This window comes from Mesocricetus auratus, unplaced genomic scaffold, assembly GCF_017639785.1.
Source record: "Mesocricetus auratus isolate SY011 unplaced genomic scaffold, BCM_Maur_2.0 Super-Scaffold_100022, whole genome shotgun sequence".
In the NCBI taxonomy this organism is placed as follows: domain Eukaryota; kingdom Metazoa; phylum Chordata; class Mammalia; order Rodentia; family Cricetidae; genus Mesocricetus; species Mesocricetus auratus.
In genome coordinates this window covers 18,932,964-18,960,301 of record NW_024429203.1, presented here as the reverse complement: position 1 = coordinate 18,960,301, position 27,338 = coordinate 18,932,964, and the positions used below count along the sequence as shown (strand labels likewise).

General features: G+C 50.0%; 1 protein-coding gene across 12 annotated transcripts in view; it reads left to right on the top strand.

Annotated features, from left to right (window-relative positions):
- The window catches only part of Gramd1b (GRAM domain containing 1B), a 175,936-nt gene that overhangs the window by 123,008 nt on the left and 25,590 nt on the right, over nt 1-27,338 (top strand). For 8 of the 12 annotated variants that reach the window (XM_040729820.1, XM_040729818.1, XM_040729819.1 and 5 more), the window contains 8 exons: nt 7,227-7,437; nt 8,201-8,221; nt 13,302-13,322; nt 22,691-22,775; nt 23,344-23,447; nt 24,378-24,473; nt 25,126-25,206; nt 26,341-26,456. In XM_040729820.1, coding sequence (XP_040585754.1) covers nt 7,227-7,437; nt 8,201-8,221; nt 13,302-13,322; nt 22,691-22,775; nt 23,344-23,447; nt 24,378-24,473; nt 25,126-25,206; nt 26,341-26,456 — 735 coding nt within the window. Of the gene's footprint in view, nt 1-7,226; nt 7,438-8,200; nt 8,222-13,301; nt 13,323-19,650; nt 19,852-22,690; nt 22,776-23,343; nt 23,448-24,377; nt 24,474-25,125; nt 25,207-26,340; nt 26,457-27,338 lie in introns of those variants that run through there. The other 4 variants (XM_021226719.2, XM_021226720.2, XM_040729821.1 and 1 more) reach the window with 2 other exon arrangements.

The following is a 27,338-nucleotide window of genomic DNA, read 5'->3' as shown; positions in this document are numbered from 1 at the left end:
GAAATTAACAGCAACCTGGCTTCCCCTGTGCCCTGGAAGGACCCACACAAATTTGTTTTTGCAGCAAGAGGGGAAAGTGGGTCAGGCTGTTTCGGCATTTCAGGCATGGAGCCCTGGTTCCGTTGCAGGCTCTGGTCTCCATGGAAATGAAAACCAGCGTTTGTCACGTCTGTTCCTGGTTTGAATTCCAAACTCTGGGCTAAGCAAACTGCGGGAAGGCCAGGCAGTGGGGAATGGGGTAGATGGAGGCTCCAACCATTGTGAAGAAGGGGCCTTCTCCTTGGCTTAAGCACGAAAAGGCCTTTGCCCTGACCAGCCCCCTCTTTCCCCATCACGTCTCTGGACCATGAATGCCAGCGGCAGGGCAACTGAAGTTCTTCTTTTCCCTCTTTGGCCCAAGACTGTACATGGACTGTGTCCTTGTGTCAATTATTCAGTTAATTCATCAACAGCTGAAGTCATCGCTAAGCCTTTTCCAGCAAGTATGTACCCAGCGGGAATAGGGCTAGATGGTCTGGTAGTCACCTGGCGGCAAGTGTTTAATGGGCGGTGTCACTTTTCAATTACTTCATAATATTTTTTAAAACAATTTTAAATATTCCTTGCTTTAGTTTTCAGTTGTTTGCATGTATGTTTGTGTACACAGGCACACGTGGAGTGCAGAGGTCAATATCAGATGTTTTCCTTGATCATTTTCCACTTAATTTTTCTGTGAGATAAGGTCTCTCAAGGATCCAGGAATGCCCTCATTTGGCTGGACTGGCTGGGCAGCTAGCCTGAGGGACCTTGTTCTTTCTGCCTTCCCAGGGCTGAGATTACAGGAACATATTGCTGTACCCACCTTGTGGGAGCTAGAGGAACGTAGGGTCCTCATGGCTGTGTGGTAAGCACTTGACCAATGGAAACAGCCCATGTTCCTTGGATTAGAATTGGGGAAAAAGGAACCAGTGAGTGAAGCCAGCTGACTGCTGGAAGTCCTCTGGATTATTGACACTGAACCCACAGAGGTGTCATCACATCATTCGGAAAGGGGGGAGGGAAGCAGGACATGTCTCTTGGTCCCTATTTCTTGAAGCAGTTAGAGAGGCCCGTTAGGTGTCAGGAGGAGCCAGCCTCTGTGTCCCAGGGTAGGGGGGGTGTCCCTCCTGCAGGTTGCCTGTCTCCATCACCCACCTACCCAGGAGATCACAACTGCCCCATCAGATGCAATCATTCTTCCCTGGAGGGAACTGGTTCCAGGGTGGAATCCTTCCAGGATGAGACTTCAGGTTATAGGTATAAAGTGAGCAGGTTCTATCTGTGACCACAGGGAGTTCTTTGCATGAGGACATTTCCCATCCTTTCAGCTTCAGCCCCATTAAATGTCCTAAAAAGTGTATGTTGTTGCTAAGTTCCTGAGATGTGTCTTTGTATTCACTGGGATAGACTGGATTTTAAAAGTAGTGGTTGATTCCTCTCTAGATGTCAGGGGAACTAAAGACCCGGCTGAGATTTGGGATTTATGCCTTTCCCTCCCATCTATGAAAGTCCTTGTGGGTCTGCGCTTCCCACCTGCTGTGCTGTGGTTTTTGGTGGGTGTAGACATTAAATTCAGAGACTGTTAATGAACAAGCAAGAACAAAAGGAAGAAAAAGCGTCGTCTGTAGTCCTCCATAGACTCTGAATTTAGAACCGGTGTAGGTGGACAGGCTCACTAATGGAAGCATGGAAATTCTTTGCAGAGTGTTACATACACGCACCTGTGGCCTTCCTACCTCACAAACATGAACACAGGCTATGGGGAAACTCAAAGGAGGGTGGCCGATTCACGTGGATATTTGCAGTGGAGTTACGGAGAACTAAGGAGGATTATTGGTGAGACTTCAGGATCAGCATCGAGATGGGTCATCTGTGGATCAGTACAAGAACCAGCTTTGGTCTGAGGCTGTGAGTGGCAGGGAAGGGGGAGGAGCCTGTGAGTGCCAGTGATAATCAGCAGGGAACCAAAAACAAGAGATGTTGCATTGGGTCCCATTCTCCTCTGCTCTACTCTCTTGTCTATGCTCTGCTTCAACTCTCTATACTAGCAGCTCATATAGTGAGTTCAAAGTGATTTTTACCATTCCACAGAGTCCACCTACTTGTGACAGTATGAAGAAGGCTCTGTGACCAAGGACATACAGATATATCAGTTATTTCTCAATCCCTCAAAAGTTGCTCCTTGGGCATAGTGCAGCTTTAGAACGGTACTTACTTAGGATGAGGATTCTGAAAACGATGCCCCGATAATCAACTCGAGATTGTGTGTGGGCAAGACCAGGATTCTGGGGTTCTATACCTTTTAGGAATCACACTTTGTGTTGCTGATCCCCCCTACACACACCCTATGAGTAGTGTCTGGAAGCATTTACAACTTTTACACTTAACCCAAAGACTGAGGAAAGAGACCAAGAGAGTTTAGTGCCTGTTTTGGTGACTCAACTGTTTGTTAGGACTGGGTATGCATCAGGCATTGTGCTAAGTCTCTTCAAATGAGAAAGAATGAGACACAAGAAGCAACATAACGCAGAAAGCAAATGGCTGAGTGGGCCTTCAAGCTGGACTTGCTCTCCTGACACATTGGTGATTTGCCTTACCCTGCTGCTTTGAGGTACAATGCCCAGATTTCAAGGGTAATGTTCTCCTGATGGCAGTGCCCTGGAATACATCAGAGAGTCATTTTAAAAGATACCAGTGCTCCTTGGTGGCGAGAGGATTGCAGCATTTTGTCATTAAGGGAAGCTTAGGGCTGGGCTTGGGAATCTGATCAAGAATGAGCTACATCTGTGGGGCTGGTGGGATCCCAAGATCCCAAGGATAGAGGCTGTGATCCAAGAAGATGAAGGCACAGGGCGTGCAGAGTGGCCGGTATAACCTGGAGCAGGAACAATCTCTCATAAAGACAAACACATAAACTTGAATAAAGGACACCAGCTGACCATTGCGCTTGGCTCGGAGTTCTGAAAAATGCACGGGTGGCTGATCAGGGAGCTGGCGTGCTGACAAGGTCTGCCTGTGCCCGCAGGACCTCACTAGGAATAAGGATGGGGGCAGCAAGCCAGGAAAAGTGGTGCAGTTACCAGGGCGTGTGAGGTACAGGTTGAAGAACCTGTAATGAGTGACTTTGTAGAAAGAAATCCTTTGTTCTCCTGCTGTATTTCCCTATTGCTCAAGGATTGCAGCCAGACCCAAGTATAGGGAGTAGGCTGTGACCACACATAGCATGAGACGCTGTGGTCAAGCTTAAGGACATACTTTCTGTCACAAGGTAACTGGGACAGGAGTGAAAGTCTTTGTTGCCAGTCTTACACATGGGAGAGGTGGGTAATAGGGAATATCTTCCTGGGTTAGGGGCAGCCAGCGTGGTCTTAGTGGACCTGTTGTTATGGAGACATGGTGATTACAGGATGCTCTTGAGCTTAGTTAGTTCAAAACTTTGATGTATGGCCTGTCACTCTCCCTGTGTTCCATGCTATTCAAGACTTTCATTCTCTTCATGCTGATTTTTCCTTTTCTCTTTTTTCTTTCTGCTCTGTCCTGACTTCTGTGTCTTTACCTGAATAACCCTAACCCTAGTGCATTTTCTGAACCCAGTTTTTCAAGGAAAGCTTTTCTTTCTTTCTTTCTTTCTTTCTTTCTTTCTTTCTTTCTTTCTTCCTTCCTTCCTTCCTTCCATCCTTTCCTTTCTTTCCCCTTTCTCTCTCTTCCCTCCCTCCCTCTCTTCCTTTCTCCCTCCTTCCGCTTTCTTGGATCCCACCCCTGCAGCTTATATTCCAATGAGAGGAGGTCATGCCTAGCTCCACCTCACTGTAAATGTCCTTAGCACAAAGAACTTTTCTTATTCACCTGTGTGAATTTGAATGTTTAACATATACCAGGTGGCCAATAAATATTTGTGGCACTACAGTGCTACACACACAGTCCTAAAACCTTGGCCAGGTACTAACTCTCCTGTTTCTCAGGTTTCTTAAAGGCCAACGGTTACCTACAGGACTCTTTCTGAATTCAGGTCAGTGGTCTTGTCTGTTGACCCAATGCTAGTTTTCCTCCCTATAGTTCGTGTAAGGTCTTTTTGAGCCCCATCCCCAAGAGTAATGTCAATTCTGTTAATACTGCCCATAGGATCAGGATAAGGGCACTCAACAGAACTAGAAAGGTAGACTGCTATACAAAATGCGTAGGAATTGGTTTTATTTGCTTAGCAGCATGTCCAAATCTACAGGACAATGGCTGGTCTTTTAACAGGTTTAGCAGTGACTCTGCTTAGGTCAGAACTATGGTTACAGGGATTTCTTATTGTATAGAGAAGGACTGGAGCAGGGCCAAAGCATGGAAGGGTTGATGACCTCTCATTATCTCAGTGTTTTCAGGAACCACTCAAATGATAGCAAAAGCTGTTGGACAAGTCCAGACAATACATGCTGAGAACCTGAGGTGGGACCCCAGGTCAGGGAAGGAAGGATGGGAGGTGGGACCCCAGGTCAGGGAAGGAAGGATGGGAGGTGGGACCCCAGGTCAGGGATGGGATATTGAGCTATGGAAACAGAGTAGGATGCAGTGGGGTGGGGTGGGATAGGTGCCACTTCTGAGCAATGATGGTATCTTCGGGAAAGGGCCAGAAATGGGCAGAGGTCTTGGAGGAAGATGGCCAGATATTTGGGAGCTGAGGCACTCAGAGGACATCTATATTTAGTGGGCACGATATTGTTGGGCCAGATTAGTAAGTGTGTGTAGGGCTGGTGGCAGAGGGGACTTACCAATGACAGGTTGAAGTCGGAGAGTAGTAGCCACAGAGGTAAAGAACACAATTGAAGAGGAACTAAATTCTAGTTTGGGTAACATGAAAAGAGCCAAGGGACCAGAGGGATGGCTTAGAGGCAAAGGTACTAACCATCAAGCTTGAAGACCTGAGTTTGATTCCTGGGACCCACCTGGTGGAAAGAGAGAACTAACTCCCTAAAGTGTCTTCTAATCTCCACATGTGCACTGTAGTATGTGCACTGTAGTGTGTGCACACACATGTAGTAGAGCTCGTGCGGAGGTCAGAATACAACTTGCAGGCATGCGGCCAGTTCTCTCCTTCGACCCTGTGGATCCTGGGGTTTATACTTGGGTCTTCAGCTTGGTAGTGAGAGCCACACCGCTCCACTCGCTCCGTTCATGTTACTCGTTGTGTACCATATCCGGCATCCGTTTTTTATACTTTTGATTTTGTTTGTTTGTTTGTTTTCCCGCCCTTTACTCGAGTTTGCTCCCAGCAGCCACTCATGAGCAGGCACTCATGGTCTAGAATCAGATGGGATGAGAGTGGAGTTTGTTTCAGGAAGATGGAAAGGTCTCTTGTGACTGATGGACAGGTGTTCCCTCTTTTTTCTTTTTCTTTTGTTGGGGGTGAGTAGGTAGGAATATCACTCCTGGATACTTGGACACAGGCTGGAATTGTCCCAGGAAGAAGGAGGCTTTTTCGGATGGGTGTGCACCCGGGTCCCCCCTCCATGCTTTCCCAGAGGACTGGGGTGTCTGCTTCCATCAGACACATGGCTCCATTTCTGGAATTGAAGGAATGAATGTAACTTTCTTTCCCCACTGTTCATAGTACTGAGTGGGTTTAGACGGTCAGAGAAAAAGGTTGGGGAGAGAAGTTGGACAACCTCCTCTGAGAGACATTTCGGGCTTCTTCAAATCATTTAGACAAGATTTTAATTGGACCTTGTGTGTTCAGATGAAGTAAAACCTTGGGCCTGCTAGATACGTTTGTTTTCTCTTTTCCCCCCGATATTTCTCTCTCTGTTTCTCAATACGGTTCAATGCTAGTCCCTACTCTACTTTCTCCCCTCCCCAGTGATACTGCTTGGGCAGGTAGACCCTCTCTCCTGTATTGAGCAAGGGTAGGACATGGCAATCATTGCGAATGCCTTCAGTTGGGGCATCTGAGGTCACAGCCAGATCTTCATGCAAATGTCACTGCCCTGTACTTCCTGAGGCAAGGCCAGCATGCGGTTTCCTGAGATGGTCGCCTGGCTTATCCAGTCTGGCTACTGCGCAGGTGGGCAAAGTCCTGCCCGCTCCTACCACCGTGCTCTTTGGCCACCGTGCTCCTTGGCTGTGCAATCTCAAACACATCATTCCTTCCCACCCCTCGGCTTCTTTCCGAGTACTCGTCCCCTTCCGCTCGTCTCTTTCATTTTGTCCTTTCGAAACAAAGCAAAATGTATTCAGCTTTTCCCTTTACCTCTATTGAAAACACTGGCCGAGTTTCAATTCTGATTATATTAACAGACGGTATGCCGAGGTGTAGCTGGATTTGGTGCTGTGGGGAGTGTAAGGAACTTTCTAGAGATGAATTTGGGTCAGGGTGGGGTATGAGAACAGGGCTTTGCCCCAGCGGAATGGCAGCATAGATGAATAGAGTGGTGAGAATTGTGAGTCTGTCCTTTGATCGCTCGCCTCTGTCTGCCAGGCATTTGTCTTCGTTTTTAAACTTAAGGGTAGTGGCATTTACCATTGTTGACTTGGTCGAATGTCTTAAGACTCGAGGTAAGGTGAGATGGCTAGGTAGATTAAAGAGCTCACTGCCAATCAAGTGGCCCGTGTTCATTCCCCAGACTCACACTGTGGAAGGAGGGGGAGAGAGAGACTTCAGCAAGTTGCTCTCTGACCTCCATAGGCATGCTGTGACACATCCACGCTCGCACACATACGTGCAAGAGAAAGCAATGTAATCAAAAAGACATGTCTGTGAAATAATATGTATGTGAATGCTTTGAAAAGTGAGATTGTCGTCATGAACAAAAGTGTTGAAACAGTCTTTATAAAATGACCTGGTGGTACTGAGGGAGTGCCAATGATTCTTTCAGGGTCTAAATTATTTTCCCTGATAGCTTTCTGCCTGTAGTAAAAGCTCAAACTGGATGGTATGGGGAGATCGCGGGCTGGGTGGGTGAACATTAAAACAACTACCTGCTGGTTTCTAGTCGTTTCCCTTTCTACACTGGCACTACTGCTCCCTGCTGGCCAGTAGCAGCATTACAGTACAGTGAGTCCCTAGTCTCTGGTTTTCTCCTCAGTCTGTTGCCTGGGCTCCCTGAGCTGGCTGGGTCCTTTGCATGGGTCTCTGGCCTGCTATCATTGATAGCTTTCTGTCCTTCCTCCTCCTCTTCCTCCTCCTCCTCCTCACCTCATTCTCTGTCTCCCATCTGCCCCTGCAGCACTGCCAGTAACTCCAACCGCAGCACACCGGCCTGCTCACCCATCCTACGGAAGCGGTCCCGCTCGCCAACACCACAGAACCAGGACGGAGACAACATGGTGGAGAAGGGCTCAGACCACTCCTCGGACAAGTCCCCATCCACCCCCGAGCAGGGTGTGCAACGCAGTTGCTCCTCACAATCTGGTCGGAGTGGTGGTAAAAATTCCAAGGTGAGCAGACCGTGCTGGAGATCCAGCACTCCTTGTTAGCTAACTGCAGGAAGGTACTGGGTACTCCGGTGACCGAACAGCCCCAGTGTCTATAAGGTCAGATCAGGTCAGGTCAGGACTGGCAGGGGAGACCCTAGTTGAATAGATTCCCATCTAAGCACGGGGGGGGGGGGTGTTCTGAGCCACATGCCCCCCACTTCCCATCTCTCTGTAGAAATTAAAGAATTATATGACCCTTGAGATACGGAGGGGGCTCTCGGGATAAGTAGGTATCATCTGCTTAAACCTTCTAAACCTTCTTTAAATATGGTGCCTTGAACTGGTAAAGGGACATTATTTGGGACAACTGTGTTGTCAGAAAGAGGTTTCAGGGAACCTCCCAGAGAGCTATCTGCCCATCACCCTGCTTACCTCCATACTAACCTACTCATCTCGCAGAAAGGATAGTCCCTGGCCTTTTCCTTCCTGCACCTGTACACCTGAGCCCCCAGGCTCCTGGTCCAAGGATTGGCGCAGAGGACTCATGGGGTTGCGTTTCTCCAGAGCTCTCCTTCCATTCCCAGGCCTCTGGCAATCAAGGGGGCACCTCTGCCCAGGTGCTCATCAACCAACAGACTTACAGGGCATGAGAAAGGGGGAGCCCCCCCCCCCGCCCCGGGAGGCTTGGGAGCTGGTTTCCCACTTGAATTTGTCTTTTGATTTCTTGTTCTTCCTCTTCTCCCCACTGTTTCCCAAATAACCTTCTCTGCATGCATGGTCTTAGTCTCACAAGCGCCTCTCAAAAGTAAGCCATCTTTTGTCTCTGTCTTTTTACTCTCCCCCCTCTAGTATTGAATTGTCTGTAGTGCTCAGCTCAGCACCCCTCCCTCCGCCCCTGCCAATTCTGCCCATATGTCCTGCTTGGTCCCTTTCCCAGAAGGGCCGACCCCACTGTGTCCCATCCCCATCCCTTGGCAGACTGGCTTGGAAGTCACTGAGGGACCACTCCCACTGCACCTGATGTCAGAGAACAGACCCTGCCCCCTACCCCCATCCCGTGTCTGCCTGCTTCTCAAACACCACCACTAGTGGGAATGTGTTTCCCCTCCTCGCGTGGCACTTTCTAAAGCAGAGTCCTACAGGGGGTAGTTCTATTCCGGGGGCATCCACTCGGTCAAACTGTTGTTTCTTGTGGTCCCTTGAATGGGTAAGCTTCTCTGGCCATAGTGATGAGAGCCTGACGGGAAGGACCATTGGCAGAGGGACGGTGACATTGGCAATACCTCATGGGATCTGTCCAGTTCATCTTTCCCTCTATCCTGAGAGCTACTCGGCCAGGATACCCTTAACTGCTTGCTTGTACCACTCTGGAATTCATTCATGGTTCACTTAGAGCCCTGGGTTTTGATCAAAGAGGGTGTAGTGCCAGCACCTGGAGGTTGATGAATGTGACAATACCCACCAGGCTCTGGATCTGTCTGTGCTTGCGGGAGGGAGTTGTGCCGACTTTATCTACCTAGGCCCCCAGGATCTCTGAGGTCCTAGGGGAAGCTGGAGTGAGTAAATGGTGAGCAATTGGTAGTAAGACAACAGTGCCCAGGAAATCCATCGTGGGGAAGCAGTGCGTCTGGGAGAAGCCGAGGGAAGATTCACAACAGCATCTGTGAGTGTCGTCACGGAGGAAGGCAGGGCACTGTCCATTCCTGGTGGAAGAACACGAAGCCCCCACACCTGAGCCTGCCCACTGTGCCCTTCACACTCAAAGGGCTCTCAGGATTTCAAGTGGAGGTCAGCCTGGGGTGGGGAAGCCAGCAGGAGTCCTCTCTGGGTGTGGGAGGCTAGGCAGGTTCAGGCAGGCCCGATATCTGGGGACAGGAGTTATAGAAGCCCTTTTGTCTCTATGCCAGAGTGCTCACTCACTCCTCTGCCTTAGCTGAAATGTGTACTAGAGGGCCCGAGGCTCGTCTGGAAGAGTGAGGAGGATCTGGCTGGATGGGGCCATCAGGTTATTCCTTCTCTCCACATCTTCTCTGAGTCTTTAGTCTTTCCAGTCCTAAGGTGAAGTGTATGTCTCTTATTTATTCAGTGAGCAGCACGATGCTTGCTGACTACTCACTCACATGGGGAGGACCACACCGTGCAAGTGCACCGGGGGGCAATTATGCTCAACCCGTAACGGGCATGTGCAAGGCACACCAACTGTAAAACATTAATACCAGAGGCATCATGGGAAGAGGGTTCAATGCAGGGCCAGCTCTTGGACTGCTAGGAAGTGCTGCTGGGGTAAGGCCAAAGCTTTTAACGCATCTTCCCTGGACAGCACCCTTTCAAGGTGGCCAGATGTGGCTGTGCAGAGAATCTGTGAGCTAGAGCTGCTTTTGCTACAGTCCTAGCTGGGCCACCCCGACCACCTCCTGCAAAGAGGTCACTCTCTGTTTTTCAAGCAGGCCTCCTTCACAGCGTGGGGAGAGGCGGCAGACGCAGTGTCTCTCTCCATTTCTGGCCTCCATGTATTCATTTGTTAGATACAGGATCGGGACAGGGGAATCTTTAAGGCTTTACCTTCCCCATCATTATCTCAGTGGTTGAGGCTGATTCTTGCTTCTGCTTAGGTCCCAGGGCTGACCTGCGCCCTCACAAACCCCTGTGTTTGGGCCACAATTGAGTTGCACTTGGTAGTGATGGCCTGTGGTCACTAGAGGGAGCCAGGGCACGCTTTCCTGCCCCCACTAGCGCAGGAGTGCCGTTCGCTCAGCCCTTGCAGACCTGCCAGGTCGATAGGGCCACTCAATCCTTGGCTTCTGCCTTGCAGCTTAGCTTTCTGTTGGTGCTTGGCAATGCCCAGTGCTGTGACACGGGTGCTACTGTGACCTTTCACCGTTTTGTTTGCCTGTTTGTTTGAATTCTAATTTTTGTGATTTTCTTTTCAGTATGACAAACTTAATCTGATCAAAGTAAGACTTATTTTTTGTTTTGTTTTTTGCTCCTCCTTTCCAACTTATGCTTAATGTAGAGCTCCTGGCTCCATATCCCTTCACTCTCCCCTGCCCCATCTCAGCCCACCTTCCAGACTCCTTGGGCCTTTGCTCCGGGAGATGCTTTTGGATGCGAGGACAGGAAACTGCTGTAAGGTAGTTTGGGTATGTTTCCAGGAGCCTAGCATTCCATCCGGTCCTTGCTTGTCTGATTCCTTGTAGGAAAGGCCGAAGAAACACGGAACAAGTCCTCCACCTCCAGCTCTAACCTTGCTGCCAACAGCTCTATCTTTGCCCTCCCCCCCAACCCCCTTAATCATCTGTTACAAGCTCTTAGAACCCGACCTCCTCTTAGTTCTGTGCCTTCCTGCCCTCTAGCCCTATGCCCCAGGTAGGTGCACAGCAGTGGATTTACAATGGTAGGCGGTCTCTCTGTCCTGCCTGTTGGTGCCCCTGTCACCCTCCTGAGCCTTAAGCTTCTCTGAGGCCCTTCCTTCCCAGGAGGTCCCTTTAGCTCTCTGCTCAAGAATGCACAGCCATGAGGGTGTAATTCTTCCCTAGGAACTCCTTCCTGCTGGACAGTCTTGAGGGCTAATGTGGATGTCACTGGAGATGTTCGTATACATGTCCCTGAGGCACCCTCCGTGCTGGCAGATAAGGCACTGTGTAGAGCTGTGGTCCGGGCACAGCCTCCAAAGTCCTTTAGAGGAAACCTTACTCATTTCTTTCAGTTCTTAGACTTCCTTCCTGGCTCTCACTTCCTAAGATAACACGTGTTAGATGTAAAGGCTTCATGGAGCTTGGTAGAGATGAGACAGGTATTTCTAACTGAAGCTCTTGAGACCTCGAAAGCTGTTTGTTTCAAGTAGTTTCTTAAGAGACTAACATCTTGATGATGCATAGAAAGAGATCTACTTCTGTCTGCACGGGCAGAAGGCAGGCACCGTGTCTGAGGATCACAAAGGGTCCTTTCCCCATCACCCCTTTCCTTCTTGAGTTGTAGACAAACGTTGCAAGGAATGAAGTGCTTAGGTGCAGTTGAGAGCTTCTCCTCATCTGTGATGCAGGCAACTAGCTTGGGTCAGGACTGGTGTATCACAGGATAACTGTGGATGGTTTGGGTGGTGACTGCAAGAGTATGCTTGCTGTCACCATGATGCGCAGTTAACCATGTCACAGTGACCATTCAAACAGTCTGTAGAAATGCAGGTTCCATTAGATACAACTTTCTTGATCCAGCCACTCTCCTCCAGGCATGTTGTATGTAGCCTTTGCTGAAGGATGGGAATGTTCAAGTCCAGAATTCCTTCCTGCCAGCTGGCAATTCCCACCCTGTGATAAAGTAGTCTTGGATATGTGGATTTGGCCTTCAACTTCTGGACTGGAGGAGGGGGTGGGACCTAGTGTAAAAGACCGTGCCATCTAGATTAGGCCCCAGTGACATGTTTTGAGGAATGACTACAGAGAACCCCTAGCAGAGGGGGACTGAATGCCTGCCTTGTTACCTGTTGCCCTGGGCAGGCTGGTCAGTGAAATCTGTGTAAGGGAGAAGCACATTCATGCCTGATCCCCTTCCACTGCCTGTCCCGGCCACCAAAGTAGAGGCCAAGGTGTCAGACAGTCAGTCCTTCACAACCTGGTTCCTAGTCATCTCCACCCCCCCAACACACACACACACACACACACACACACACACACACACTCACACACACACACACTCACACACACACTCACACACACACACTCACACACACACACACTCACACACACACGCACACACACACTCACACACACACTCACACACACACACTCACACACACACTCACACACTCGCACACACACACACACACACTCACACGCACACACGCACACACGCACACACACGCACACACACACACTCACACACACACACTCACACACACGCACACACGCACACACTCACACACGCACACACTCACACACACACACGCACACGCACACACACACGCACCCCTCACCAGCTGGCACAGTGACTGCCCAGTTCTGCAGTGATGACAGAAGCTCCAGGCTGCCAACTGTGCACAGGCTCCATGCCTCTGGCATCACATCGAGACTTTGACCTGTTGGTCAAGTTTCTCACATCCACACAGAATGCTTACAGGTTGGAAACAGACATGGCACACTCTAGTCATTCATCGTCTTTCATTAGAATATTTCAGATCCCTTGGGGAGATCGGAATGAGAATTCCTCGACTGTAGAGCTGGGACAGGATGTGGTGTGCGAATGCTGAGTTGTCACACCGTGGGCTGGGAGATGCCTTCTGAGACAACAGTTCTCCTTCCCCTGCCGAACCTCTGCCCTTAGCTGTCAGGAGGTCAGCCAGTTGTTGAGACGGGAAGAATTTACTCACCTGCCAGTTAGGAGCATAGGGTGACTTTAGGCTGCCTCTTCTTCCCCTACCCCTATCGCCAAAATATTCCACCCTGCCTTTGCCAGAGGCGACCTGGAGCAGAAGGCTGTATTGGGCTCCACCTAGACTTTGCTTCTAGTCAAAACCCACTTGGGGACTAGGCTTTGGATACCACACATCCCACGCCCCCATCGGTAGAACATGGCGATGGATGGGGCTCTGACTCCCTTCTGGTCAACCGCTAGCTAGTGCTGCCACTGCCTGCATCTCCAGCCGCCCCTGCTGTGGCGGGGCTTCCAGCATGGACTGCTCCCTGGGCCTTCTTTCTGGAACTGTCTTGCGAAAGGAGGACCCTCCTGAGCATCGACATGGGAAGCATTCAGCTGCATTTGGATTCCTTCTCCCTGGCCATCCTCTGCTGTTTGTGTTACCTTCACCCCAGGGGGAAGGAAGACTCTAGCCACTCCCAACATCTCTTCCCTAACTAACTTCGTTCTCTTTTTTATTTTTGTCTTTTCAGAAAAGCCAGAGTTGGTACAATGTAAGTATTTCTGTTTCTCTTATTGTGGGTAATAGTAAAATGGGTGTGGGGGTGGCGTGGGGTGCAGTGGGTAGGGTTGAGGTGGGCAGGAAAAGGGTAAAGTACAATTTGGGTTCTCTGTGAGTTTTGGTCCTTGCCAGTCCCAAAATAGATACGGCAGTCCCCATCTATAGCAGGATGAATAAGTCCTGGGGAGGCGGATTTGATCTGGGGACAGAAGAAATGACTGGCCTCTTTGCTTTTCTCATCTAGTGCCCTGTATGAAGTAAGGGAGCAGCCATGGCGGGAGGTGACTATTTCAGTGCCAGACAGAAATCTGGGGTCAGGGGAGCCAGAAGGCCAAAGTTGGTATCCACTAGCCAAGACATCTTGGGGGAGCTGGAGTAGAGAGACTCTGCTATGTGACAGGATGTGTTGCAGACACCCAGTGTCCCCCAGAGAATGTGCCTGACGAAGGGCTTAATGGTTGCTGGACCCTGACAAGGCTTTGTGGTGTGTGCAGTCTCTGAAGACCCCATTCTCCTTGTCACACAGACCAGGTCATCTCTCAGCCTTCCCTGGTCACGTGTTCTATGGCCTGGGGGGGGGGGACGACTGCCCAGTGGGAAGAGTGGCTGGGCACTATGGCCTGGCTTCAGACCCTGTCTCCCCCTCTTTGAGCCTGTCTGTGCTGAGAATACCACTCCCCTCCTCCACCCCAGCTCATCTCCGCTTGTACCTCCTTCTGCTCCAGTGGGAGCCGAGGCATGGAGAAGCTACCGGGATGGCGAAACGACAGGGCGGGAGGGAGCAGCGGAAGAGTCTAAGGAGAGGCTTGCGTTTAATGTGGGGCTGTGGGTTCAAATCCCCCCTATGGGCCATGTATGTGTTCCAACCCCTATGGACCATGTGTGTGTTCCAACATGATAATGAGTGGCTCCTTAAGGTTAGACACATGTCAGAGAGCACTCTGGCTTCCCCCTGGCTGCTCTGGGCCTGCCTATCCCAGGTGCTTTTCATTGATCTACCATCCACAGCCCCACAGAGCACCCGAAAGGGCCCCTGTTGTTACGAGGATTCAGACGACAGTGGGTGGAAGAGAAGCTGAGCTCCGCCTCCCCTTGCCTCTTCCTTCTCCCTGACTCACCAAGGGTCTTCTGGCCTCTGGCCTCCTCAGGCTGATCTGCGACTCGTGTCTTGGGGGGAGGAGCTCTCTGTATGTGGGAGCTGTCCAGGCCCAGCTGTTGCAAGTACCCCAGCATCCTCCACCCGGTAATCTCCTTTTGAGTGGCACTGCATAAATTAATGTCGCCTGAGGGAAACAGAAAGCACATGGCCACAGTGGTATTGGGCAATTAAAACATCCAAATGTGGACACATAAATCCTGTCCTTGTTGCGACTTATGCTCTTATCCCTCCCTTTCTCAAATGGTTTTTTCGCACAGCTGCTGCTGTTTTCCTTGCTTTCCCATCCCTTGTACTGTTGTCCCTTCCGTGCTCTCTGCCCTGTCTGTACCCACCATCCTTTCCCTCCCTCTTCACGCTCTCCTCTGCTCTGCTTTCCCGTCACCCGGCTGACTTTCTGTTTCTTCCTGATTGCTACAAGTTTTAAGCTGTCCCACTCCCCCCACCCCCGCCATCTCCCTGTCCTCCCTCAACCTGATCCCGAGAAACTGTGACATCTGAGTACTCAGTATGATGGCAGGCTGGGAGGCCATGCCGCTTGGCTGGAGCGTGGGAGGGACCATCTGTCTGCAGTTGAACTTGACACACCTCCAGGACGGCCACCAACACATCCCTTTCTGCCTGCTCTGGGCTGCTGCCTCTTGGTACAGGAAGCAGAAAGGATGGAGTCTGGAGGAGGAGGCAGAAGTGGCAGGTGGACATCGGGGCATGAGAAGCAGAGTTTCCAATCTTCCCTAGCTGCAGCTACTAAGAGGCGTGCATGGGGATCGCACAGTCCATAGCCTCCGCTCTCCCGTCTTGCTGCATTTCCTGTGCGAGAGGTAGCTCCCGAAGAGGTTGATGAGTCGCTGCAGTAGTGGAGAGGCAAGGCGGATACAGCACCCAAACAGGCTAGTTGGATGGGGTCCTTCCGCCCTGCCTGACGAGAGAGGTGCCCTGGTTCAGTTTCCCAGAGCCACTTATTGGTGTAGTTAGCCTGTCTGTTTGACACTGCAGAAGTTTCCCTTGGGTGCTCTCTGGCCCTGCCAGGACATTTACCCTGGACATTGGCACAGTTGCCCTGGCTGGAACTTGGATCTATGACCTGCCTTCTCTGAGAGCCACCTGCTGTGTAGGGTTGTGTAGGACTTGCTGGGCCCCGGCTGGCTAAGTACCCTTTTGTCTCTGAGTGCTGAGGCTGTGCCTTTTACACTTGTGTTCAAATGCATCATCAGGGGAACTTCGATTGACCCCTCCCTCAGCGCTCCCCCTCCGAGGCTCTCAGTCTGCCTGTTGTCGTTAGGACCTGCTTCACCTTTCGCCTCTGTTGCTCCCTGCTAGCCAGCCGGCTGGGATCTGACCTTCAGAGAGAATCCTGGTGTCCTGTTCGTGTGGTGGCTGTAAATGTCCTTTTCTTTCCCCCTCTAGAGTCATTTCACCAGCTGCAATGCCTCAGGTTCTGTCCCTGGCACTAGGATCCCTTTAGACAGACAAAAGCTTTATAATGCCCTGCCCTGGGGGCAGGCTAAGGTCAGCACAGTGCTGAGCGCTATAGGAGTCCCTGAGACCTGCTCAAGGGGCCTGGGTGTAATTTAAGAGGAAGCCACTCTACCCTCACGACCACCAGTCTGCAGAAGAGAAAAGCTCATCGTCCCACAACAGGCCAAGGGAAGCCGTCAGCAAAATAACAGACTAGCCTGACCTGCAGGGTGAGTCATAAGAAAGGAAGTGGCTAGACCCCAGCAAGGTGGGGGAAAGTCCGAGGAGGGTGAGCATCTCAGTCAGGGTGGAGTGCGAAGACCCTGTCCTGTGCAACTGCCTGCAGTCCTTGCTCTTCATTACCATGGGCTGACTAATTCATTTGATTCAGTAGCGTCTCCAGCCTGGGAGTACAAAGGTGCAGCCCCAGGAGCTTAAGGGATCAGTTGACATGGCTTTTGGAACAGTGGTCGGAGATAAAGGTGGTCAGACCGAAGTCTGAGGGATACCTTGTGCCTTTTAAACATGATCCTTCCTGGTCCCAGTAGGCACTGGCCTTGCTGAGTTCCTGGCGGAACGGCCTTATGCCTCATTCCAGGGGTGTTAGTGTTTCCATAGCAACTTAGGGACAAAACCTAGAATAGGGCAACTGCTGGAGACAGCACCCACATTGTTTGACACTGTCCTCTTTTAGGAAAGCTGGCTTTGAGAAGGGAAGGAGGATTGGTGCCGATCCCGGGGATGACACGGCAAGTCTAGCTGGCATCGGTTCGAGAACCGTAGGACAAAGCTTTGTAGGAGTGGATGTAGGTGTTGGGGGGTAGCAGAGATGACACACCCAGTGCCTGGTATTTCCTCCAAGGACTGTCCTTCCTCTATGTCCATCTGTCCCCACCAACGATTTTTACCCATGACTTTGAAGAATCTCCCTGACTGTTACCCTCGTGACCGTCAGCGCCACGCTTCACTCCAGTGGTGGTGTGACTTCTCCAGATGAGACCCCCATCCCAGTCCTACCCTTTCCTCCCCCTTCTGCATTGCACCCATGCCCACCCCATGTTTGGTCGCCTCCCCTCGTCTCCTCGTCCCACCCACATCTGGCTTCTGCCTACCGGATTTGGCTGAAGCACCAGGATTTCCTTTGTGACTGGTTTCTTCCTAGGTGAGGTCAATGCTGAACCAAAATCTATTTTTTTTTAACCTGGGCTTTCTCACCCCCTCCTTCCTGCTGAGGCTGGAGAAAGGGTACCAGTTGGTCCCAGCACCCAGTGTTTGCTGTAGAGTTAATGTTTAGCTAAGAGCCAATTCCGGCTTCTGCAGCTCTGGCCCTGCCCTGCCCAGCCCTTGGTGAGGGGGTTGGATTCAAGGGCTAATGCAGACTAAGACTCATCTCCTGTGGCGATATCTCTCTGGCTGTAAACTGTCCCGGTCTTGTCCAGAATGTCACCATCTCACCTGTCCTGTGTCTGTGGCCTAGATACCAGTGTTTGCAGGGAATTTCAGTTAAGTTCCCAGAGTCTCCAAGGACTGTCTGCACTGCCTATATAATGGGTGTGGTGTGGGCCTGAAGAGAGGTGTTGTGTTCCCACTGGAAAACAGGCTTACTGCAATCACCTGTCAGCAAAATTTGAGGACCGTAGGCAGAGAGAATCTGGTCTTAGCGTAGAGTCAGCGCAGGGAGTATGCTCCAAGAAACCAGGCTTATGACCTAGGGATCTGTAGGGGTGTGGGGGTGTGGTGACAAGATGCCAGTAGAGAGACAGGGGATGCATTCGTGTGGTAGATACCTTTTATACAGTATATGGCACACTAAGTGCTAGAGAAGAATGCACTGAAGGGCAGCTCATTCCTGGGAAAGATGGCGTCCGGAGTTAGGCTGGATGAAGGCAGGTGTCCCTCAAGATGGAAAGAGGAGGGAATTAGAAGATGCCTTGGGCAAGGATTCTTTCCCCTCTACCCTAACAGTGACTGTCATGTTCCTCTTAACTGGAGTCTTTGGGTCTGAGACCCAGGAATCTGTATTCTTTGGCCTCACTGGAGTCATTTTTTTAAATATGCGAAAGTTCCATACTACTAAGGTTTATAAGACAAAGGAGCATTACCCATGATGCATCAGTCCAAGCCTAAGAGCGAGGGAGCTGCCTCGCTTCTTTCTAGGATCTCGTGGGAGTCCACGCCTTACCATTCCCAGCACTGGTTACTCCCCGAGTCTATCTCTCTGTCTAGGGCAGTGGCCTCAACCTTCCTAATGCAGGGACCCTTTAATACAGTTCCTCATGTTGTGATGACCTCCAACTGTAAAGTTATTTTTGCTGCTGTTATGAGTTGTCATGTAAATAAATATGTGACCTTCAGCCCCTGTGAAAGGGTCATTCAACCCCCAGAGGGGTCATGGCCCACAGGATGAGAACCACTTTAGAGCCCTTTCTGCCCCAGGGGCCTGGCTGCTGTCTCTTTGACTTGCCTCCCTCCTCACCAGGGTCCAGAAGGTCTGCTCTATTTTGCCCCCAAGGTCTGAGCAGCTTGCCTGGGGGGGTCTGCTTGGCTTTGATCCTATGCCTCTATGTATGGAAGATGGGGCCTAGTCCTTGGGAAAGCACCTCAGGCTGGCCTCATCTTCTTCAGGCTGTCTGTCCGACTTCTCTGTGCCCAGCCACATTTGGAGAATCTCACATTCGCTGTGGTCACACCAGAGATGCTGCGGAATAGACGGGTTCCTCAGAGGAGAGCTGTCTCTCAAGAAACCCCTGCTCTATTCAGTCTCAGATTTCCGATTTCACCAGGGCAGTGATGCCCTGGGCACCTCCCCTTCTCTTCCTCCACTGAGAGCCGTGGCCAGCAACTTTCCATTGCAGGAAACATCTGCTGGTTGAGGCCAAGCTAGGCCTGGGGTTACTGCAGGACATTGGCCAGGCCCATCACCCAGATCCTGTAACTTGAAGCATGTGCGGGGCTCTGGCCTTGCCTGCCCACCAGCCCTGCCTCCCTCCTCCCCTCCCTCAGGCCCCAGTGACTCTTAACAAAGAAGTCATTTGCTGGCCAGCTGAAAGGAGTGCCTTCTGGAGGCAAAAGGGGTGTGTGCAGGGGTGGGGAGGAGAGCGCCCTATGCTGCAGCTAAGTGGTGACCCCTTCTGCCTGGGTGAGAGACATGAGTCACCGCAGTCCTCGTCTGATGGGGGATAGAAAGTGCGTTGACTAAACGGGCCAGTCTGGACTAAAGATCTGGGCCATCATGGGCCTCTCTGGAGCTTCCGAAGAGTCGCTTGTGAGTCACCCCGAGTGTGAGTAGCCGGTGGAAATAGACCTCTGGACCCAGCTGTGGGTAGCCCTGCTCTGCAAAGTTTGTTCACGTGGGGCTGCCCTTCCGCAACTGGCAGCCTGTGTTGTGCGCCTGCTGTATCTGTGTCTTTGGACCTCACTGGACTCTTGAGTGGCTGCACCCACCAGGGAGTATTGCCTGACCACACCCCCTCTGGGCTGTCCCCAGACTGAAGACAGGGGGGAGGATGAAGCGGAGTCCATCTGTGGGACACTGGCCAGCCAGCCTGCTCTGAGAACCGGGCTTATTGTATCTTTTCCTTTGTGAGAGTTTGCGCTGGGAGCACAGCGTTAAGAGAGGAGAAGACACCACCCAGGGTTCTGCAGAAGCCAGAGAGCACCTTGTGTTCAGTCCAGGCAAGCCTCACTGTTTTCATTCCGAGGGAATCTGAGAATCAGCGTAAGGACCTGGGCCGCTTGGCTGGGACATTTGTTGGGGGTGATGGAATCTCTGACAGAGTCTGGGGTCCTCTGGAGCCTCCTGCTGGAACTGGACAGCCAGTCTCTGCTGTGGTACTTGAAGAGGCTTGCTGATGCACCTGTTGGTGCGGAATGCTACTGCTGGCATGGATCTGAGAAAATCCCAGCCGTGAGTGTGTAACCTGAATTCTCTGTGTCTCTGTGGCTATTCTGTGTGCTCGCTCATGCCACACTTGGCTCTGCTGAGAGCCTCAGACTTGACAACCCTTGAGCCAGAATTCTTTGGCCATTTTGCAGAGTTGAACCTTGCCTCACTGTTGGAAGAGAATGTTTTACGTGTACATAGGGAGTGGGTGCAGGCTGATAAAGGCTCTCCAGCATCGAAGGGGCATGGGATGGAAAGCCAATTATTCCCACCCAATGTGTCTTTTTACTTTAGCACAGAGAAACTGGCCTACCATCTACATCAACAGACAGTGAAATAAGGACAGCTAGGTACAAGTGCAGAGTAAGGAGACTTTCCCTATCCCTCGCTACAGCTTATTGTCATTTCCTGCTCACTTTTGGGAGATTGTGCCTAGTCTCCTGTGCCCCCATCTCTGTGGGTCCTGGAACTCTCTCATTGGTTGGTAGAAGCCCAGGGAAGAGGATGAAATATTGGAACTAGGAGGACTCTAGGCATCAGGTTACTTGATGCCTGATACTCGGTTGCCCCTGAAGTGGACTGGAGGCCCCCCTGGTAGGCTGCTCCTCATGCAGGAACTTTGTAAAGACTCACCCAGGGAAGTGAGAGCTAGTGGGAGCCTCAAAGCAGGCGACTGTCTCCTCCCACGAGTGTGCTGTTGCAGGGAAGCCCTGTGGTTTTCTTTTTATCAGTTGGATAACACTCATGTTCCATTCCCACTGGGTCTCCACATTCCTCAGGCCAGCTACTTAACCTCTGCCTCCTTTCCCACAAGTATGGAGCGGGGTAATGAAATCTACCCTGCGCTGAGGTGTGGTGACGTATGTGGTGGACGTGTGGTTGCTGTGGAGTGCTGGCAGTTGTCCAGAAGGTGAGATACGATGAGGACTATAAGAGCAGTCAGTCAGGTTGTCGAGCATGGGTTTCCTGTGCACGGATTCTGTCCTGAGGGGCTGGACATTTGTGCAGTATTTAGTGATTGTTGGAGGACTGTTGTATCTAAGGTCTTCGTTTATTTGGGTTTTGTTTAGTTTTGTTTTTGAGACAGGGTTTCTCTGTGTAGCTCTGGCTGTATGGAACCAGCTCTGTAGTCCAGGCTGGCCTCACACTCAGAGATCTGCCTGCCTCTGCCTCCCAAGTGCTGGGAGTAAAGGTGTGTGCCACCATTGGCTTGCCTAAAGTCTTTTCTAGCCATAGAAATCGTAAGATAGATAAGATTCTGGATACCCTCCTCTACCAGTGTAGAAACCTGGTTCAAGCTCATATAGGTGATCTGGGAAGTCTGACATTATATGATAGTGTGGTATACTTTGGGGAAGGTAGCTAGGCCTCTAATGTGACATATGTAATTAAGTCAAGAACCAAAGCTTGAAATTCATGTTATAGACAGATTGACGAGAAGTTTGTTTTCCTCAGCTCTTGTCTGTTCTCTCCCTCTTGGAGCATCAACCCAAACTGAACCCACACAGTTTTCTCCCTCCCTCCCTCCCTCCCTCCCTCCCTCCCTCCCTCCCTCCCTCCCTCTCTCCCCCTCTAACTCCCTTCATGTTCCTCTTCCTCTAGTCAGTGTTAGGCTGTAGCAGAGGCTGGCAGCACCGGGTTCAGACGTGATCACTCCCGGACTTTGTTTCCACGTGGGCCACTTAACTTCATAGAAAGATGGCACACAAACAGTTGAAGGGTCCATCCCCTACCAGCTGTGTGCCTGTGGATTCCCAGGGAAGTGGGTGACAGGGTAAGAGGCCAGGAACCACATGTCACTGCCAGCAGGACAATCTGTCCCTCAGGCCTGTGTCTCTGGCAGAGGGTCAGCAGCCTAGTGTGTGTGTAAGTAGGTCAGCACATGGCCGGTGGAATGCAGATGTGCCCGTGTCCTCATGTGTGGTTTTCCCCAGGTTGTATACTCTGTATCATCCTTGAGTGTCCTTCATCCGTAGGCGCCCATCTTTTTTTCCCTTCATTTTTTAAAGCTTTTAAGACTGTATGCTCTGAAAGGGCAGAGTTCCTGACTATTGCACTGGCTGGGGGGAATTTCCAAGGGGGTTTGCTATGTTAGTCTGTGGGAATGAGCAGTACAGGATGCCCAGCAGTTTTAGGATCTGCTTCTCTACACTGTACAAGTCCTTGGTTCTCTCCTGGCATCTGTGACTTATGGAGAATGGACACTCATCTTGGGGTCTGCCACGGGGCTTTTCTCTTGCCTCGGTTTCCTCATTGTACATTGGTTTGGTAGATGTCTGTTGCAAATAGGGAAGGAAGTATCATGCCTGTGTGTGCCTGATGTACTTTTAACTTCACAACGTGTGTTTTCCCTTTCTTTTCTGTCTGTTACTGGATTTTTAAATTTTACTTAGTGCCATGTTTTATGATTTAAAAAACATCATGTCTTTAGCTCACTGAGTTAGTCATAACAAATTTCGAGAGGTGTCCAATCCTCTTCAAAGTCCCACTGAGAGCTCTAGCATGGCTGTCGGGTCCTTTCTGCTGCCGAGGTAGAGCTGACAGGAAGCAGGGCGGTGATAGCTGGCATCTTAGGTCCTGAGAAGACCCTGGAAGGTTTCCTTCCTTGCTTTCTTTTCTTGGGATGTATGTGGACCCCGTATTTCTCACTGACCAATGCTGCATGGAGGGTTTTTCAGGACCAAATCCTATGTTATTTCCCCACGTCCATTCTTAACCGGGCCTCTCAGGGACTATGGGAAGAGATCTGCCTCTCTCTGCCTTTCTAACAAACATGTAAACATTCCCCCTTTCCACTCCAGCATCCATCTCTAATCCTGCAGCGTGTGGACACATCTTGCTAATCTTGGCTGTTGTCTTGCAGGTGCTAAGCCCGACTTACAAGCAGAGAAATGAAGACTTCAGAAAGCTCTTTAAGCAACTTCCAGACACGGAGCGCCTCATTGTTGGTAAGTTAGTAACCTGGGAGGGGGCCAACCAGGAAGTCTGGGAGTTCCAGAGAGAGTACTGAGGCTGCCTCTGACCAGAGGCTGAGAGCCAACACAAGCAAGCGGGTCGATCTGGTACCAGGCGACATCTCAAGTCCCGGATTTTAGGATCAAGCACCATGCCTGTGGCATGCATCCTTGAGAGCCCACCCAGGAGGGATTCAAAAGCATCCTTCCCTCTGCAAATGGCCCCTCCATGGAGCCAGTTGCTGCCATGGTAGTTAGTAAGAGGATGAAAATGAATTGGGCAGCACTGGCCTTTTCAATTGTTTTAAACCTGGTCCATCATTGGCTAGCATATTCTTTCATTATCCTGCCACCAGCCAGTAGTGTGCTTCATCTCCTCTGTGTCCTTATCATGAGACGTCAGGGACTATTCTGATCGACAGACCAAGTGGCTTGCACACCTAATCAACAGCGCATGGCTGGTCTCCCCCAGTGCTGCAGGGATGGGTGACATGCTCACTGTACACTGGTTTGCTGAAAATGTCCCCTGCCTCTGAGTTTCCACATCCTGCTTCCTCCACAGATTACTCATGTGCACTCCAAAGAGACATTCTTCTTCAGGGCCGACTCTACCTCTCAGAAAACTGGATCTGCTTCTACAGTAACATCTTTCGATGGGAAACTCTGGTAAAGAACTTGGACATGGGTTGGTGGGGGACGGTGGGGGAGGCAGGCATTGTATCTCAGTGGTAGTCTGCATACCACTTAACCCAGCACGTACAGGCTTCTCTGTGCTTGGTCCCCAGTGTTGCAAAAAGAGAAGAGGAAAAGACCCAGACTTGTCCCTCTGGGCATCATCTTGGCTGCGACTAAGCTAGTTGCTTCCATTGTTTTCATTTACCGACTTTGTGTTCTTCCTAAGCCTTTATAGTGCGTGTCCCCCCACCCCTACCTCCTAGCTCCCAGACAGCCTTGGCCTTCCTTGAACTCAGAAATCCACCTGCCTCTGCCTCCCGAGTGCTGGGACTAAAGGTGTGCATCGCCAACCCCAGCCCAGCCTTTATATAGTTAGCACAAACTCGTGCCTGAGCATTGGAGGACACCCGATTCCGAGTCCCTGTCATCTCTTGTGCCATACATTTCTTTCCCATCTCTTGGGTGTGGAGGACAGTATAAAAACTTTTCCCTTTGGCAAAGGCAGATAGCTCTGTCTGGTGTGTTACAGCAGAGAGAGGCAGTAAGGTGAAAAGGACATTGACTGATGGGCTCGGAAGAGCGGACTTGCACACTGAGTTCTGCATTTTATCAATTGTGATGGAGAAAGGTTACTTAGATGATTTTGTAAGTGGCAAAAATGGCAGGTCCCCTGTCATGTATCAGGTTGTAGAATCTAGGTACCTGTGGCTGGAGACAAGACCCAGTTGTTCCTTAGTGCATGACTTCTGTGGCATAAGGTATAAACTGTATGATCTCTGAATTGGTCCCTTCTGGGGCCAGAGGTATGAGAACTGCGATTTTGATTTTGTCTGGCAACTGCTAGTGTCACGCGAACACTCTTTGCCTGATTGTACTAATACCTTCTTTTGCTTCCTACTCTTGTCACCACGGGGATGCCAGCTGACAGTCCGTTTGAAAGACATCTGCTCTATGACTAAAGAGAAAACAGCTCGCCTCATTCCCAACGCCATACAAGTCTGTACTGATTCAGAAAAGGTGAGTGTTGTCAAGTTCTGACCTTTCTGCCCAGGCACCCCACCCCGTATCCCACTCCCCATCTCCCCACTTTCACTAAGGTGATTTAAGGGTGAGAATACTTTGGACTAATGGGTTTGAAGTGGCAGGCAGTAAGCATGGTACAAGTTCTAGAAAATACTCCCTGGGTGAGCAGGGGGTTCAAGGCTGAGCAAGGGCTTAGGGTAGCATGTTAGAACTTGGAACGTTGAGCTAGAACACCTGGTTTGGAGTCTTGCGATTGTGGACTATGTTAGGTAGCCTTCATATGCATATTTAGATTTAGTTGAAGGTTGGTGGGTCAGTAAGTTTGTCTCATCCTGTTTATGCTGTATCCCAGCTCACCTCTTGTCCAGTTCCAGTTGGTGTGCAAAGAAATTTTATCTTTTTGAAGACAGATAGTTTATAACTGGAGTAAAAAAATACAGTAAAGAGTCTGGGTAAAATATTGAAGGACTTTGTTACAGTGAAGACTTAGAGATTTCAGATCCCCACTGTGTGACAATTTTGGGTAAGTGACAGTCAGTAGCATTTGAGGCTGAGTATTTTGAATGAAAGAAAGGAGGGCCGTGCTTCCATTCACTATGTTGTAAGTTTTCACTGATGTTTCTCTGCATTTTCTGCTCCAATCTAGCACTTTTTTACTTCATTCGGGGCCCGGGATAGGACATACATGATGATGTTCCGACTCTGGCAGAATGCTCTCCTTGAAAAGGTAAGCCCTGAAGGGGAAGTGGGCATAAAGTTCCTCTGTCAGTGGATGGATGGATGGATGGATCTATAGACAGACAGACAGACAGATAGATAATAGATAGATGGTAGGTAGATAGATAGATAGATAGATGGTAGGTAGGTAGGTAGGTAGGTAGAGATACAAAGGGAGGTCTAGATAAGAGATGAAGGAGTTTTTCTTATAGTCATCACTGAAAGCTAGCATTCCACACCTGCTGGTAGAGAAGCAGGACCCACCTGTCATTCTAGATGGTTCTACTAAATCAGAAAACTGGAAATTTGACTTAAGGTATTTTTCTAGATGCCTAAACCATTCCTTCAAAGTGTGGGTCTGGAGGCCTCTCATATTATTTAGAAGGTCGGGTGTCAGGATTCTTGAATTTATAATTATTTATTTATTCTTAGTTATTTGGCTACATCTGTTTTTCTTACACTCTTACCCTCTCTTCCCATATACTTGTCAGTACCTCTTTCTTCCCTTTTTTTCTAGTTTATGACTCAATAATGGTTTTTACCCATGATCTTAGTTTCTTTGACTTTGTTTCTTAGTTTCTTTCCCTTGATTCTCTCTGGAAATTGTACCCTATGAAAACTAGCTTTTATTAGGGCTGCATTTTTAAAGAGGACAAATAGACACCTTCTTGATATGCAAACACTGAAAACTAGACACAGTATTGTACACATATTGATTGCCCTTCAGAATGAAGAAGGAAATGCTCAGGTTGTCAGGAGAGGGCTGGGGTGTTGCAAGACTGAATCAGTGTACCTGTGGGTGTTTAGAGATAACTGTGGCCCTGTATTAATACAAGTGCAGGGCTGCTTCCCATCTTCAGAAGGTCGATTAATCCCATTCTACAAAGCTCCATTGAAGGGACAGGCAAGAAAGGTCGACATCCTTGGTTTTGTTGGAATCTACATTTTCAGGCAGGCAACTGGCATCTGACAGGGATATCTGAGGTGGGCGGTGTTGTCATAGAGATGTCCTCTCTATTCATTTGGGAAGAGAGTCCTTTGGCTTCTTTCCCCCTAAAGGGGCCAAGCCTGGCTTAGTGCTCCTGTGCTGAATGGTGGGACCTGAGGGAAGGAGGATTGGGGTCATTGCTCTTATCTCTTGCAGCCCCTATGCCCCAAGGAGCTCTGGCACTTTGTCCACCAGTGCTATGGGAACGAGCTGGGTCTAACCAGTGACGATGAGGACTACGTGCCTCCAGATGATGACTTTAACACCATGGGGTGAGTGTGGCCTTGGTGAGCTTCCCAAAGGATATGGGGATCAGAATGGCAATGAAGACTTCATTTGCAAAATGGTATCTGAGTATCACCCTACAGGAACCAATGAAGGGAACAGTAACAGTAACAGTAGTTGTCAGAGATGAAGCCAGGAGGTCAAGAGAGCAGGGCTAGTAGTAGTCTTTTGGCCAGTGTGACAGTTGGCTTTTAGGCAGAAAGGAATGGGCAGGTTTGTAATAGACAGTTGATAAGTTCTGAGTTAACATCTAAACAGGACCAGTAGGGCTTCTGTGTTGGAAAAACACTCAGGTGGAGAACATGAGGGACCTGTTGAAAGGTCACTAGATGATAATTTAGAGGATAGACAGTTGTGGTGGTTGTAGTAGGTCTGTCAGTAATTAGTTCCTCAAAGTATTTTGAAGGATTTGAAGATGCTCAGAAACAAATCCCAGGTTTGATTTAAAGTTTGTTGGTGTATCTCTTTTGGAGTGGTTCCAAACATGAGATGGGGAATGTTGTTGGCAGAAGATTTTGAGATTAGAAGGTTGGTTTTAGGCAAATGGGGACGCCTGCTAGTTAGGGGGATAGATCAAATAGGCTGCTGAGGCTGGCTGTTGGGTTCATGGGGAAGTTTGGGCCAGGACTATAAGGCTGAGTCACTCTTGGATAACCATGCAGTTAGCTCAGTCCTCCAAGGGAGCAAGTGTAAAACGACATTCAAGGACTAGGCTTGGAAGCTGCCAGCAAGATAGGGAAGCAGAGAAAGAACATCCAAAAAGGAAGGCGAGTTTCGCACTAGAAGCTAAGCTCAGGAAGTTAAGGATGGGGGCTCTCACTGCATTACATGCTGCAGGTAGGTTAGAAAGATGGGAAGAGCTAGTGACT